The 16,237-nt window shown below is 42.5% G+C and overlaps 1 protein-coding gene across 6 annotated transcripts in view; it reads right to left on the bottom strand.

Moving 5' to 3' along the window:
- Positions 1 to 16,237, bottom strand: part of LOC122807767 (sarcolemma associated protein) — a 2,306,558-nt gene that overhangs the window by 1,291,892 nt on the left and 998,429 nt on the right. For all 6 annotated transcript variants that reach the window (XM_044078786.1, XM_044078776.1, XM_044078778.1 and 3 more), the window contains one exon: positions 9,503 to 9,640. In XM_044078786.1, coding sequence (XP_043934721.1) covers positions 9,503 to 9,640 — 138 coding nt within the window. The remainder of the gene's footprint in view (positions 1 to 9,502; positions 9,641 to 16,237) is intronic.

Genomic DNA, 16,237 nt, shown 5'->3' with positions numbered 1-16,237 from the left:
TGAACCCCCCCGGGTCTTTGAAAAAGGCCTCGCAGTGGTTTGAAAATGTAAATAAATGTGGCACACCTCATCACTAAAGGCTTTTCATTTAGAAAAAAGGAGGTCATTGTCTCACTGTACTCATCCCTCATTAGACCCATTATAGAATACAACGCCCCATTTGGTATGTACCTCTCAAGACATCTGCAACAACTGGAAAGGCTGCAGGAATACCTCACTAAAAGAATCACAGGCCTAAAGCAGATGCCCTATGCTGACCGCCTTAAAAAACTCCAGCTATACTCTGTCACATCGTCTATTCAGAGGTGATCACTGCTTAACATACAAGGCCATGTCAAACCCAGAGCTGTTAGACATGCTGCATTTAAAGAAATCCCAATCCCTCACAGTTGCACGCTCCAGGGATCTAAACCATGTCATTACAATAAACAAAACATGCTGGAGGAATAGGTTCCTGACCCAGAGACTCCCCAGACTCTGGAATAGACATGACCATACATTGTCAAGCACAGCGCCTCTTCAAAAGGAACCCGGATGATTGGATGGGAGAAAGGAAATTCACCTCGGGGAACACTTCAGTCACCCTTGCTAGACAGGGATTCAGGGAAGTAAATAGTGTGGGAAGAAATAGGCAGGGAATTGTTATGGCTAGGCTTGTATAGGCCCTAGGGCCGACAGCCTAGTACCAACCTATGAACTAGAGTCAAACGGTTACAAAAATGCTTTCACCCAAATTCGTGGGCTCCCCTAGAATGTAAAGGGAAACAGACAAAAAGGTAATCAAATCAGGATAATGCAAATGGTCCACACAAAAAAGTGTACAATATGACAAATAAAAAATGCACAGAAAACCTTAATGCATAAATCAGAGGTCTGTGCATTATGTATTGGCATTTAAAAACTTTGAGAAGGATCTTATGTCTATTTTAGTTCCAATTTCAGATTTAAGAGAGATTACAAATCAGAGTAAAATATATGGTATTAAAAACATATTGAACATGCTCTTATATCCACACATTGCTAAACTAGTTATGCATTGCTAGTAGTCCACAGCACAATGAACGGAGTAAAGACCTGCACAAAGTGTGTAAGATTAAAAAGCACTCTGCATTGCTGTATTACCGTTGCAGCAGAACCATTGCCATAAGTGGATAAGTCCACTTAGCAGTAACTCAGCAAAAGAAAATGTTCGAACACTAAGAATACACTGTCAAAAACATACCAACTTGTCCTTCCTAATGAAAATGCAAGCACAAAGAACAGTCACAAAGATATAAACAGTACATGAAATTATAAATACAATAAATATAAAAATACAAAATATGACTATAAGAAAAGATTGAGACTGCATACTCAGCTGTGAAGGGCTCCCCAAATGACAAAAACCGGTACTAAACCAACGTTATGCAAGATTGCAAAATGTTAAATGACGCCATATTAACCTTTGGCAGTACTTATGAAAACTGTTAAATGCCATTCAACAAAAAAGCCATAAATCAAGCTATTTAAGCATTTAACACATTGTTGCTTCAAAGAGTGTTATTCTATTATTCTTTGTTTAAGATCTTAAAATGTAATGTATGCAGCTAATCAAACTCTGGTCACCTGGGTTACAAGACTATATTCCTCTATGCAACCTGGCTAGCATCACAGATTATGTCTAATTATTTTGCCTTAATAAAACACTAGTAATTTTTTATGCCATAAAAAAGCCTCTGCGGTTTTATTTATTTTATGGTACTCTGTATGTTCATCCACTAAAAAAAGTACAGTTTTGTACCTACCATAAATGTAGATGTTCGAGGATCCACATTGCTGCAGTCCTAACTATAGGGTAGTCCGCTGTCCAGTCGGCCCGAATACCAAAGTATATGGCTGACGTCGGTCAGGGCGCATTAGACTGACGTCAGTACGTCAGGGTACTAATGCGCATGACCGACGTCATATCCTCAGTCTTTTCTTGCCCCAGATGTCAGAAGACCCTAAAAAGACAAGGCCCAATATACCTGCACCAAAAATATGTACAATATATACAAAATTATCAGCATATAACCTCACCTACACAACCACCCCTAAACACAGAGGGGAGGGTAAATTGGACTGCAGCAATGTGGATCCTCGAACATCTACATTTATGGTAGGTACAAAACTGTACTATGTTCTTCATTCCACATTGCTGCAGTCCTAACTATTGGGTAGAATCCCAAAGCAGAGGTAAGGGAGGCTGGCAAATCATAAAGAAGCAGGAGCTGACAACATGCCTTGCAAAATAGCTGTGGCAAAACCAGCCCTAGACTTAGAGTAGAGAGGAAGGTGATAATGCTTAGAGAAAGTATGCACTGAACTCCAAGTAGCTGCCTCCAAAATATCCTTAGTGGCCACCCCCCTTAGAAATGCTGTTGAAGTGGCAGTAGCCCTAGTGGAATGAGGCCTAATCCCAGCTGGAATCTCCTTGCCATGATGGGAATAACAAAATGCAATGCAAAACCCAATCCACTTAGAAATAGTTTGTTTTGACACAGGTTTGCCCTGAACTCAAAGCAAAAGAAACAAACAACTGCTGAGACTGCCTAAAATCCTTAGTCCTGCTTAAATAATAACGAATTGCCTGTGTACATCTAAAGTGTGCAAAATCTTTTCCCTTTATTTTGGGGTCTGCATAAAAAGTAGGCAAATGAATAGTTTGGTTTAAAGCCACACTAGAAACCACCTTAGGCATAAAGGAAGGATTAGTGCGTAATGATACCCTATCCTTATGGAAAATCAAAAGGGCTCTACTGCCATAAGGGCCTGCAACTCAGACACCCTTCTTGCAGAAGTAATAGCCAACAGAAAAGCAGTCTTCCATGACAAATATTTCAATTCAGCAGTAGCCGCAGGCTCAAAGGTTGTAGAGTAAGTTTTTCCAACACAAAATTGAGATCCCAAGCAGGAGTAGGAGCTCTACGTGGGGTCTTATATTCTTTGCCCTCTAAGAAACTGCTTGAACAAAGGATCACGAAAACAATGGTGGGTCACAATCATAGTGAGCTGAAATTGCTGCAGCATGAATCTTAATGGAAGAGAAGGACAAACCTTTGTCCAATAACTCAGTAAGATATTGAAGAGCCACACTCAAATTAGGCTCAGAAATCTCCAAATTCTTTGCTGTACTACAAAATAAAAATCTCTTCCATTTTTCTGCGTACACTTTCCTTGTACTAGGTCTTCTAGCTTCCATAATCACATTTAAAACTTGTTGAGGAAGTTGAGACCTGCTGTGTTTCAACACAGAATATGCCAGGCTGTTAGATGAAGAGAGTGAAGCTTGACATTGAGCAGATGACCGTCCTTCTGAGATAACAGATGTGGAATCAAAGGTAAAGGCCATGGAGGCTTCCTTACCAGACTCCTTAGTAGTGGGTACCAGTGTTGCGAGGCCAATCTGGAGCTATTAAAATCATCCTTGGCTTGTCTTGTCTGACCTTTAAGAGCACCTTTGGAAGAAGAGGCAGAGGTGGAAAGGCATACACATGAAGATTTTTCCAACTGAAAGAAAGAGCATCCACTTTCCAAGCTGTGTGATGAAACCCTTTGTGCAAAACTTTGGCAGCTGGTGGTTTAGTGGAGAAGCGAACAGATCTATGTCTGGAGTTCCCATGACACTGTCAATTTCTGAAATACATGAAGATCCAGTTTCCACTGTAGGGGATCCATGATTTGTCTGCTTAACACATCTGCTAAGGAGTTCTGTGCTCGGCAGAAACCTTGCCTGAAGAGTTAGTTGCAAGCTGAGCGCAGTCTCCCATAAAATCATTGCTTGCCTGCATAGAGGATAAGAATGTGTTCCCCTTGTTTGTTGATGTACCACATGACAGTTGTGTTGTCTGTTAGAATCAACACCTGCCCTGGAAGAAGTAACTCCTTGAAAGCCATTAATGCAAACTGGACCGCTAACATCTCCTTCATGTTGATATGTAGATGCTGTAGTCTGGCAGGCCACTTGTCTTGTATCCACTTTCCATTTAGATGAGCTCCCCAAGCAATGTCCGAGGCATCTGTCGTTAAAATCTGACTCGCCTCTGGCCGGGTCACAGAGAGTCCCTTGTTTAGGTGACATTCCTGAGCCCACCACAAAAATTCTTTTTGAAGGCAAGGTATTATTTGAATGACAGTGTCAAAATCCTGGCAGTGCTGTGTCCATACATTTTTGAGATACCATTGCAGCTTCCTCATATGCAGTTTGGCATTGGGAAGCACCAGAATACAAGATGCCATGAACCCTAATGCTTGAAGGACTGTCCTTGCAGTCAGCACGGACTGATGAGATAGTTGATGGAAGTAAAGGGATAGACTCTTTTGTTTGTCCGGGGTTAAAAAGGCCATCTGGGCTGCTGTATTCAGTCTCACACCCAGAAAGCACATGTCTTGAGAGGGTACTAGACTGGACTTTATTTCGTTCACAGAATACCCTAGGCATCTTAGCACTGCTATAACATATTCAGATGCTGTAGAAGGTCTTCCTTTTCTTGAGCCAGAATCAGGCAGTCGTCCAAGTAAGGATAGATTTGAATTCCTTTTAGCCTGAAATAAGCTATCACTGGAGCCAGAACCTTTGTGAATACTCTGGGCGCAGTAGATAAGCCAAAGGGCAATGCAGAGAACTGATAATGAGAATTTCCAGCTCGAAAGCGCAGATACTTCCTGCAACTTAGTCTTATAGGCACATGAAGGTAAGCTTCCTTGAGATCTAAAGTTACCATCCAGTGATCTTTGCCCAGCAGAGGTAAAAGCTGTTGTAACGTCAACATCTTGAACTTGGGAATGTCAGATAAGTGTTGAGGATAGATAAATCCAAAATTGGTCTCCACGTGTTCCCCTTCTTTGGTACTAGAAACAGGCGAGAATAAAATCCTAGGCCCCTTTCTGATACAGGGACTGGCTGAATGGCCCCTATTTGGAGTAACAGAGAAATTTGCTTGTGAGCCTCTTTCCTTTGTGGAGGAGGAACGTCTGGCATGCCTTTGAAAGGGGGCAATGTATGGAAATAAAACCTGTAACCGTGGTGAATGATATCCAACACCCATCTGTCTTGAGTAATTAAATCCCAATTTTCTTTGAAAAGAGACAGTCTTCCTCCCAAAGGAGCTGCCAGGCGAGAATCTACTGGCAGCTGAAAAGGCAGGTCATTGGGTCTGTTTACTGAAAGGACTGACCCTGCCCTCACCAGAAGTCTGAGCAGGTGAACTCCCTGTTCTAGGCCTAAAAGAACCTTGAGCTCTGCCCTACCACGTCTAGACCTACCCCAAGACTGGGAATCATAAGCAGGATATGTCCATCCCTTAGTAGGCCAATTTCTACTAAACTTCGGTGGCTGCACCTGCAAAAATCTTTAACAGTTTGCATAGACTTAGCTTTGTCCTCCATTTTCTTTAAAACTGCTTCCACAGGCGAACCAAACAACACATCAGACTGTAAAGGAGCATCCAAAATCCTTGTCTTAACATGCTCAGCTAAATTCTGATCCCTCAACCAGGCATGCCTGCGAAGAACAGAACTAGTGGCAGCCACCCTCGAGGAGGCCTGTACAGCATCAAAACCACATTGCAAAGAATGCTTACCCACTTGTTCAGACACATGAACTAAATCCAGCAACTCTTTACACTCAATACCTTCCGCCAAAGCATCCACCTTAGATTTCAATTGTGAAAGGAGATAATTTTGATATTTTAGCATGTGAAACTGACAATTCAACGCCCTCATGGCTAAAGTGGAAGAAGTATACACTTTCTTTCCCCATCCATCCAAAGCCCTTGCCTCTTTATCAGTGGGAACAGGGTTTTAACAACAGAGGCCTTAACACCTTTAGGTCCCTGAGAAACAGTTTCGGGTCTGCCCTAGGACTCTTAAAAAGATACTTATGAGCTTCAGGCACCCTATAGTACCTATCAGGTTTAACAGGAGCAGGAGGCAAAGAATCAGGGTTCAGGGAAGCCTCTGCAAAAACATCTTCCACCACATTCAACACAGGAGGTATAGCTAAGGGCCTATGCTGGGGTAAAACAAAAATTCCCTAAGCCTTTTCCTGGAATCAGAGTAATCTTGGCCTTCCCATTTAAAGTGCTCCCTCATGGAATGCAGAGTCTCTGAAAATGAGAAATCCTCAGGAGGAGAAGCTGTAGGAGTGGAATCATCCACATCAGAATCAGAATAAGGAGGATACTCCTGCAAGTCTTCATGAAGACTCAGAAGCCTCTGAACACTGCTCAAAACTCTCAAAGTCAGATTCCACCTAGGCCTCTTATCAGGAGGGGCATAGAACCTCTAATCATAGTAATCAAATCGTCTGCCATTTTAAGCATATGTTTCTTAGGCACAGAACCTGAAGTGCTAGGAGAAGCCCCCACTGAAGCTAAACTTGGCCTACCTCTCAAAGAAGTTTTGGAAACAGAAGGAGAGGCTCTAACTACCTTGGGAAGAGAGGAAGAACAGTTACCTGAGAAGCCCCCTCAGCCTGGCCTACCTCCTGAGAAGGCACATCCTGTAACAGTAAAGTCTCTGCCTGAGACTCCAAAGAAACTCCTGGCAAAACCTCTGGCTCCACTGAGCCTTCTAAAGAACCGGCGTCCGGGACTGCCGGTTCATCAACCTTAGGCTTCGCTGTTTTGTCCTTGCGCTTTTTGGGCGAAGCGGGCGCCGGAGCATCCGGCGGCATTTTATAATTACAACGCTTCCCAAACACTAACCTGGCACAGTCTAACCTTCTCTTAACAGTGCGTTTGTTAAATCTAGCACAAGGCGGCATCCAACAACGTCGTGCTCAGGCCCTAAACAAGGTATACACAAGGTATGGTAATCCCTATGAGGTATCTGTTTCCCACAAGAAATACAGTTATTCACTTTTCTGACATCGGTTAAATACTGAGGCAAGAAAAACCAAAATGTTCTAGCGGGTACTTAGCCAACTTTGATTCGGTCTGAAACTCCGACTTCAGAAAATTTCAGAACGTAACCTGCACTCGCATAAAACTGCTTCTGCATCGGACCATGCGGCAAAAAAGACTGAGGATATGGCGTCGGTCATGCGCATTAGTACCCTGACGTACTGGCGTCAGTCTAATGCGCCCTGACCGGCGTCAGCCATATACTTTGGTATTCGGGCCGACTGGACAGCGGACTACCCTATAGTTAGGACTGCAGCAATGTGGAATGAAGAACATCTTAAGTTATGCATTTGTCAGAACTTTAGATTTATATGACTTTTGTCCAGACACTGGACTGGGTCACCTGTGGCTCTTATTCTACCTGACAAATTCCTCAAAAGCACAAGCTCCTCCCCTGATCCATAAAACCCTTGTACTGTAGGAAGTCTCCAGATTAATACACTAACAAGACCCTTACAACATAACATTAGGCACCAAGTAAACGTGTACCACAGTTTGAAAAGAAAAAACTGTTTTTCTACACACCTTGGGTAATAACAATTTAGGAGGGGGAAGGTGGATGGGTCAATACTAGTTTCTGGACAAAGGCCAGATAAATCTAATGTTCTACAAAGTACATAACTTCCATACATCCCTGGTCCTGTATGGATACTGGAAAACTAATGGACACAGTCCTCAACTGACCTGGAATGGCCTACACCAGCAAGCAGTTTAGAATAGTCACTCCAAAGGAGGCCGAAGCCCTATATGGCACACTCAGACTAACGTTTGGTCCTAAACTGTGATTCTGTGTAATTTTTCTTGCTAGTTCTGTGCATTACACTCAAGACCAACATCACCTGCTTTATCTAGCTTCTGTTCATATCACGTATTTACTTTCACAGTACGTTTCACCAGTACATTCTTTTTAAATAAATGCCAATAATATTGTACTATTGCTACCTGTAATCTTTAAGGAAAAAGAAAGACAAAGATGCACTTTACTGGCAGTCTGTCAAGTTATCACAGAGCATTTAAATGGAAATTGAAAATTCCTAAAATTTACTTTCAAAGGCAGTGCTTTAAACAGACAATATACTTTAATGGTAAGACTCAAATCAAGGAGACATCAGGAAATGTTGATATAGCTATTATCTGCCTCTCTCAAATGAAAATGTTTACACTTGTATCCCATCCACAATATTTATGGAGAAAAAAAGGAAACCTCAGAAGGGCAAACTATGCAGTTGCTACAGCAAAGATAACCCTATGGGGTAGTGAAATTGTAGCACTAAGGTGGGGGGGAGATCTGTCAAACACAGGATATAGCAGAAAAAAATCTTTCAATACCTTTTACAAATTGCATCCAGTCTCATACAGATACTCCCAAACATGATCCCTGTTGAAGAGCTAGGACACAGTTAATGGGCAGGAGCAGGCATGTTTGTCGTCACCTAAGCCAATGACTGTAGTCCACGAAGCCTGGCAGCAGTGGAGCACATTACATGTTGGAATATGGGCACTGACTTTACCCAAGTGATGGATAGCAACAGCAACATCCAAGAGGGGGGATTAGGACCATTACTACAAAAAGTTCTCACAGCAGGGATGCTGCAGAGAGCACAAGCTCTCAAAAGATTGCCTGAATAATGTCTCCTCTGAACAGCTCCTGTCCTAGCGGATCTGACAGAAAGACTCGCTGACCTTAGGAAATAAATAGGTTTGAGTACAATGAGTAGAGAGGCAGAGAGAGGAACACCTAGGGGCGAAATATAAAATAAGACCCTTGCCATATAACTGGGAGTAGGAACAGAAATGGGGAAAGGTCCTGTACCTTTATATGTTAAAGAACAACTTTTTTCATGCTAATTTATCAAGATTAAGCTACCTGCAATGGATTCTCTATTAAGAGTCTGGATTTTTACAATGTAAATCACAAACCAAACCAAATATGACCATGTGAGCTGTATTAACCTTGTAAGTATTATCATTCACTGAATATAATGCCCCCTTTGGTATGTTTCTGTAAAGACAAATGCAACAACTAAAAAGGTCACACAGACACCTCACTAACAGGATACAAGGTCTAAACATGTCCTACATGAATCAATTCAAAGCCTTGTCACTATGCTCTGTATCCCATAGACTGTTAAGAGGTGAATTGTATCTGGTGTACAAAACATCCTCCAACCAAATACTGATGATTGCAATCAAATGGCATCACAAATACTCGGTGTGGGGATCTAAACCCTCTTCTGCAACATCAACAGAATGGTTCAGTTACAAAAAAATATAACTTTCTCAACTCATTTGCTCTACATTACTGACAGCTTAATTTCTGATCCAGCTATGACAATAATAATTCTACATTAGTATTTAACATATGTATGCTGCTCTTCACACTTGCTGAACACTACAAAACTTTGCGTGACCAGTACCATCCTTGTTTAAACTGATCTACTTTGAAATGTGCTGTGGGTATTTGGATGCAAGTCCCAGCATGACTGCATTACAGTGCTATTTGGCTATCATGCACAAGAAAGCAATTTAAATAAAATCAGGGTACAAAAAACAAGCATCTATAATTTGAGGTTCCATACCTTTAACTTGTCTGTAAGATCTCGGATTTCATTTACTGCTCCATTATATTTATTAGCCAGTTCCCTTAACTCCTCCTGAATTCGTTCATTCACTTCCTTTAGGTGGGTACACTCATCCTCTGTGTTACTTAAGCTCCTCTGCAATCGAAAACAATTTACGAGAAAGGTATTAAAAATGCTTGTCCATAGAAAATGCGAGTAGACTGTTATATTACTTCATGACAGCCGTAAGAAGAAACAATGGAAACGGCCAATGTACATACTGATATACAGGTGTTTACTTGAGTGTAGACATAGAATATACACAGAGACACATGCACTCAACATCTTTCAAACTCCTGAACAGCCCATCCATCCTGCTGAAGTGCTGTTCTACTGAAACAGGAGCACTACATCTAGTAGTCTGAAAACAAAATGTCACCATTTCAGCTACTTAATGTGTCATATTTGCCTGACAGAAGCACTGAATAGGAAAAATGATTAGTCTAAAACAAACAAAAAAAAAAAACTAAGAGTAGATCTTTTCTAGCAGCAACACCTACATACATTTAACCACTAGAAATCCTCAAGTATGTGCTCAGATCATACTGTACACTAGGAAAAGGAAAATTAAACCTAATCAAACTCAGTCTACTAAGAAAAGCAAAAAAGAACAGATTATTTGTTGCTCTTTCAAAGACTAATCCAGTGAAGAATAAACGGTTTTACAGATTCATAGACTGTTACTAGGTTAATGACCTGGGGGAGGGAAGTGCTTTCTAGGCCTAGCAAAGTGATGTCTTGCATCCAAAATAGGACACTGAGGGCCAGGTATTTATAAGCTATCTCTGTCCATAAGGGACATGGGTGCCAGGCCTGGTGTAAATTTCCTAGTCCCCATCCACTGGTCTAGGTTGCACTTAAACTGCGTAAAAGACAAACTCAGCTTCGCATGGATGGGAAAGCATGTGCCATACGATGGGGCAGTCTCTGGGACACACATCTCTCCAGCATGTTCTGTTTAAGTCGCATACAAAATTTAGGTCCTTAGACCTTGCATTTCTGGTAATGTATTGACTTACAAATATGCAAGAGATTCTAAGTGAGGGGTTTTGCGAATGCCTTGTAAGCCAGGCACAGAAAACCCCTCAGCAATCTACAGGAGACTGAGTAGGGGTAACAGCTTTAAAGCACTTTAAGGCAGGTTTGTTAAGCCTTGTATTCTTTTTATAAGGAACCTCTGAAGTCACTCTAGTCGCTGCATATGCCTGGTCAGGTACTTACTGAAGGGAGCACTGTACACTATGACTGGTTGATAAAGGCAGAGTACAGTGAGATAATGATTTCTTTGGACCTAGATGCCATGCCCTTTCTTATAAGTTACACAACATAAAAGGATTTCCTAACCACTGTGGTCACATGGTGTTCGAAGGTAAGGTTACTGTCTACGTGCGTACACAGATCCTTGACCACTAGCTCGATTCTTAGGGGTGTATTATCAACACTAATTAGCTGGGATGGTTGACTTCTCAAAGAGTACAATCATGCATTTCTTAGCACCGATTTTAAATCCATGGCTTTGGCATCATTTGCTAATCAGAGATGGGTCTTCTTGAAGAAGGTTAGTGTCTGCAGAGGAATCAATGATAATCACCAGCTTGTAATCTGTAAACTTGGTCATCCATAAACCTTTGGCATTTGCTTCCATTTCAGAGAAATAGATGTCAAAAAACAGTAGACCCAGTACAGAGCCCTAAGGCACTCCGCTAGTGACTGGCCTCTTGGTGGAAGTGGCCTCACCTATTTTGACCTCTTGGGTGCCATCAGTAAGCCAGGTGGCACTCTAGTGGGTGATAAAGGGTTTATACCTAATTTAATAAGCTTGTCTATAATGCTCGAGTAAGGTATTGTATCATACTCCTTGGCCAGATCAAGGTAAGCTGTGTGCATAGTCTTGCCATCATCCATTGCTTTGGTGACCCTCTCAAAGAAGTCTACCAGATTTAATAGACATGACTTTCATAGGTAGCTACTAGGCTATCTGCCCGAGGGCATTTATAATCCTAGCCAGTGTGTGTCAGCTTTCACCGCCCCATTGATTAATTAACTGAGCCTCTGTCAAGAAGAGCCAATGAAGTGATCCCAGGGGTGTATTTTCTGTTATCCATCCACTCGTCAAGGTTTCTCTTGAAGAGTGTTAGTGAGGGGCTCTACCTAATGTAGTTAGGAATTTTGTTCCAAAGCATGGGGAGTCTGTGTGACAGCAATCTATCCCTTCAGCATGTTCTATTTATTGTTGTGGCGAGGTTTAGCTCACTAGAGCAAGTGGCTCGCAGTGACTTGGATTTCTTTAGGTGGAGCATGTCCATCAGTTCTGAGTTGGACATGGCTTTGTAAGTCAGGCAGAGATCACCTCTGAGTAAGCAATATGCCACTGAGTACAGCTGGAGTTTTTCCAGTTGGGCTGCATAGGACATATGTTTGAGGCCAGTAATCCTCTTGGTGAAGTCCTTTTGTGGTCTTTCCAGCTGTTGGAAGTGTCTAGTGAGGTACATCCCAAATGGGGCATTGTACTCTATTATGATGGGTCTGATGAGTGACGAGTGCAGGGGTACTATAACCTCTATTTCTAGATGCGAACCCTTTAGTAATTAGATGGGGTACATAAAAGGATTTCCTAACTACTTTGGCAATATGAATGTCAAAGGAGAGATTACTATCTACCTGGGTCCCCTGATCTCTTATTACCTCTTCTGTATTAAGGGGGCTGCCACCTATGTGGTAATTCATGGATGTTTTGCTTTTCCCAAACGGGATGACTATGCATTTTTTGGCATTTAGCTTGAGACCATGACTTTGACACCAGGTGTCCGTCTCAGTAAGGCCCTTTTGGAGAATGTCCGTGTCAGCCAGAGTCTCAATTATGGCTCCCAGTTTGCAGTAATCGGCGAACTTGGTTAGCCATAGTCCTCCTGTGTTTGCCTGTACGTCTGAGAAGTATATGCCGAACAGTAGGGGTCCCAGGACCAAGCCTTGTGGGACACCACTTGTGACTGGTTTAGAGTCGGACCTGGAGCCCACTATTCTTATCGTGTGAGTTCTGTCTGTAAGCCAGTTGGCAACCCATCTCGTGACGTAGGGGTTTATGTTCAGGCTGGTGAGTTTTTCTATAATTCCAGAGTGGGGAATGGTGTCAAAAGCCTTTATGAGGTCAGGGCAGGCTGTGTGAACTACCTTCCCCTCATCTATGGCCTTGGTGATTGTCTCAAACTCAACCAGGTTTAGTAGGCATGACCTGCCCTTAAAGCTGAACTGGGTCGGGTCAAGTGTTTGGAGGTTCCCAATGTCTTTGTTAATGAGTTCCATGATGATGCGCTCCATATCTTGCAGACCAGGCTAGTCAGGCTTATGGGGCGATAGTTACCAGGGTCAGTTGTGGCCCCTCCTTTGTGGAGCAGAATAACCGTTGCTGTGCGCCATTCTATGGGCACGTAGCCTGTGGAGAGGATGAGGTTGAACAGTATGTTTAGGTGGGGGGTTATAGTTCGTTCTGTAGTTTGTGCAAGATGCAGCCTGGGACACCATCTGGCCCCATTGATGCTATGCTTTTGGCTTTTGAAAGGGCTGTTTTCACCTGTGCGTCTCTGATTTCCGGGACACTACACTTTTCCGGTATTGTTGTGGGCCCTTTTGGGGGTGAGAGGGGGGGTGAAGTTTGCACTGAATCTATCTGCTAGGATGTTGACAATATCAGAGGGTTCAGTATATTTTGTGCTATTTTGCACTAGCTCAAAGCATATCTGCGAGTTGCCACTTAGATTCTTGACATAGCTAAAGAAGGCTTTCCTTTAATAAAGCTGAAGTATGATGGGTCCAGCGTATGCAGATTACCTATATACTCACTTATTACGTCAATGATGATTCTTTCCATAGCCTTACATATGAGGCTAGTCAGTCTTATCAGTCTGTAGTTACCCAGATCGGTGGTTGGCCCTCTTCTGTGCAGGTGAATGAATGTAGCCATCTTCCAATCCTTGGGCACATAATCTGCCTGTAGGCTCCAGCTGAAAAGTGATTAAAGGGGATCACAGAGGTCATATTTCATGCTATTTAGTAAACATTCTGGGATGTTATCAGGGCTCATCAGTGCAGTGATTTTGGCCTTACAAAGTGCACTGAACACCTGCTCCCTAGTAATTGTTGGGGAGGGGGTGAGTGGTATGTGGCACTTTTGGACCATCAAAGGGAAGAAATTTGAACTGAATCTGGCAGCCAAAAGACTGGCAATGACCTCCTATTCAGTGTGGGTGATGCCATTTACAATAAGTTCTGCATATTGTTGCATATTTCCCTTGAAGTTAGACATAGCTGTAGAAAGCTTTATGGTTGCCCATTGCCTGAGATGCTATTTTTTTTTCTAATTTGGCCTTTGAAGTATTAATTAACCCTCAACTTATGGTTTTGTTCATCCTACACAAGATATTCTTTTATTTTATTGTATAACCGGCTGATACTGTGATTCCACCAGGGTGGATTGTCTTTTGAGTTTGTCTTATTCTACAGCTATCATTATGGCTATACAGAGATTTTGTACACAGCTCAGCATATGCTTATGGTGTTTACTGGGTTTGGGGGTGTTTGGAATTTTGTCAAGGTGTCACTTAGTAGAGAGGTTAACTTTGGAATAGTTTCAGCGAGGACATTAGATTCGGTAAGGAAAATTGTTCCCTCCATGTTTGTGAGTACATGGTCAAGGACGTCTACACCACTGGTAGGAGAATGACCAAACTGTTCCAGGACGTTGGTATTAAAGTTTAGGAATTGCTGGGCTTGTGCAACAGAAGTGGTGTAGGATTAGCAGTCTATAAAGAGATAGTTGAGATTCTCCAAGATGATCATATTGGGGTGAACAGGGAGGGACAAATACCCTGAGATAGGTAGTATGGGTTTCCTGGGACATGGAGGGACCCATAGGTTGCAGGGATATGGTACAAGACACGTTTATGGAGAGTTGCACATGTATGGGTTCCAGTGGGTCACACACCAACTAGGCTGGATGTGAGGCTGTTTTTAATATAGATTGAGACTCCTCCACATTTAGTTCCCTCATGTGTAGTAACTGGCCCAAAGGTGTGGCAGGCATTATAACCTTGCACTGCTGTGACTTTAAACCATGTCTCTGTTACTACATAGATGTCTATAATCCACAGGGACAGGAAGTCTTGCAAGGAGTGGAGTTTCTTGTTAAGATTTCTAGCATTGAGCAGTACCACCTTCAGATATTCCTTCAAAGCTTCAGTTAAGATGGGAGGTTTATCAGTTTGGCATTGCCTAAAAAAGGCACTATAGGGCTGGAAAATGTCTTTGCCAATCCCCAAAAGCCTATAGGGAGAGTAAGTACAGACCACCCTGGGCAAAGCAGCATTGTCTGTGATTCATGTCCTCCCAGGCTGTCAAATATTGTACCCCCCTTGGGATACCAGAAGCTAAGAAAATTGTGTTCTGTTGGTAACGTGGCATCATCCTCGGAGAAGGTAGTATGCTGCCCAGTGCTAGGCTCATATTTGCCTGAAACACAATCAGCAAGCTTGATCATGTCTCGCTTCACATAGTCAAGGCAGGTACATCTCAGGTCATTAACACCCACACGGACTATGACAGAATCATACCGGTAGCTGTGGTTCAATGACCCGAGTACCTGTGTGACTTGACGGATCCTAGCGATGGAAAGGCAGCTAAGTGTAACACTCTCCTTACTCAGGCTAGTGAGGGGAGGCATTGGTGTGCCTCACTATAAATCACCAATGACCGGGAAATTTGGTTGTGCACTGGTTTACCTTAAGGGGTTAGCAGTAGAGGCAGTGGATACAGTTTTACTATACAGGGTCTTTAGCCTGTGCAGTAAAGCATGCTGCAAGTATCACTGACAACCTCTACAGGATTAGTTTTGGTTGTAGAGTTTTGCCTCCGGTATTTACACCTCTTGCATACTTCATCTGTTTTATTAAGAATAATAATGTTGTCAGTGTACATGTGGCAATTTCTACAATGCCTCTGAATACCAGTCTCAACCAGACTGGCCACAAAGAGAGTCAGAAATTGCATATTAATGGAGACTAATCTACTAGGGACAAGTAAGCGAAATTTAAATACTAAACAGGTCAATAACACAAGGAACTTCATCAGCAATACTCAGTTATGCACAAACTAGACGCTCTTTTAAGGGGAAACTTACACTATGAGAGATTGGTGTCTACACAGATTACAAGGAGGAGTTATGCCGCAAGATATCAGTGGTTATACAGATCAGTGCGTGGTACTGCTGCACAGACAACAGCAGCTCTAACTTAAGACTGCAAAAAAAGTCAACAAGTTAAGATATTGAACAAAGAAACACAATTAATGCAGCTGTGACAAAAACAATACGAAAAACAAGTGCCACAGCAGTGTATATGGTAATTTAAGTCTTAGCTAAATCACAAGTTATGAGCCATGCGTTGTGCAACTGCAGAGTTGCCAGATGCCCCTATTTGGGCGGGACTGTCCCGAGATCAGCAGCCTGATCCCGAGTCCCTCCCTACCGGTTTAAATCCCAGCCAGCCTCCGCTTTGTATGTTTGCTTGTTTGTTTTTTTTTTTTGATTGTCCCGTATACCTGGCATACGGGCCAATCAAAAATTGCTAAACACGGAGCTTCTTGTGTTCCGCATTAAACACGAGAAGCTCCATGTTTAGCGATTTTTGATTGGCCCATATG

This window comes from Protopterus annectens, chromosome 7.part1 (assembly GCF_019279795.1).
Source record: "Protopterus annectens isolate FY-2018-M chromosome 7.part1, PAN1.0, whole genome shotgun sequence".
Classification (NCBI taxonomy): Eukaryota; Metazoa; Chordata; order Ceratodontiformes; family Protopteridae; genus Protopterus; species Protopterus annectens.
This window is presented reverse-complemented; position numbering and strand designations above follow the sequence as displayed.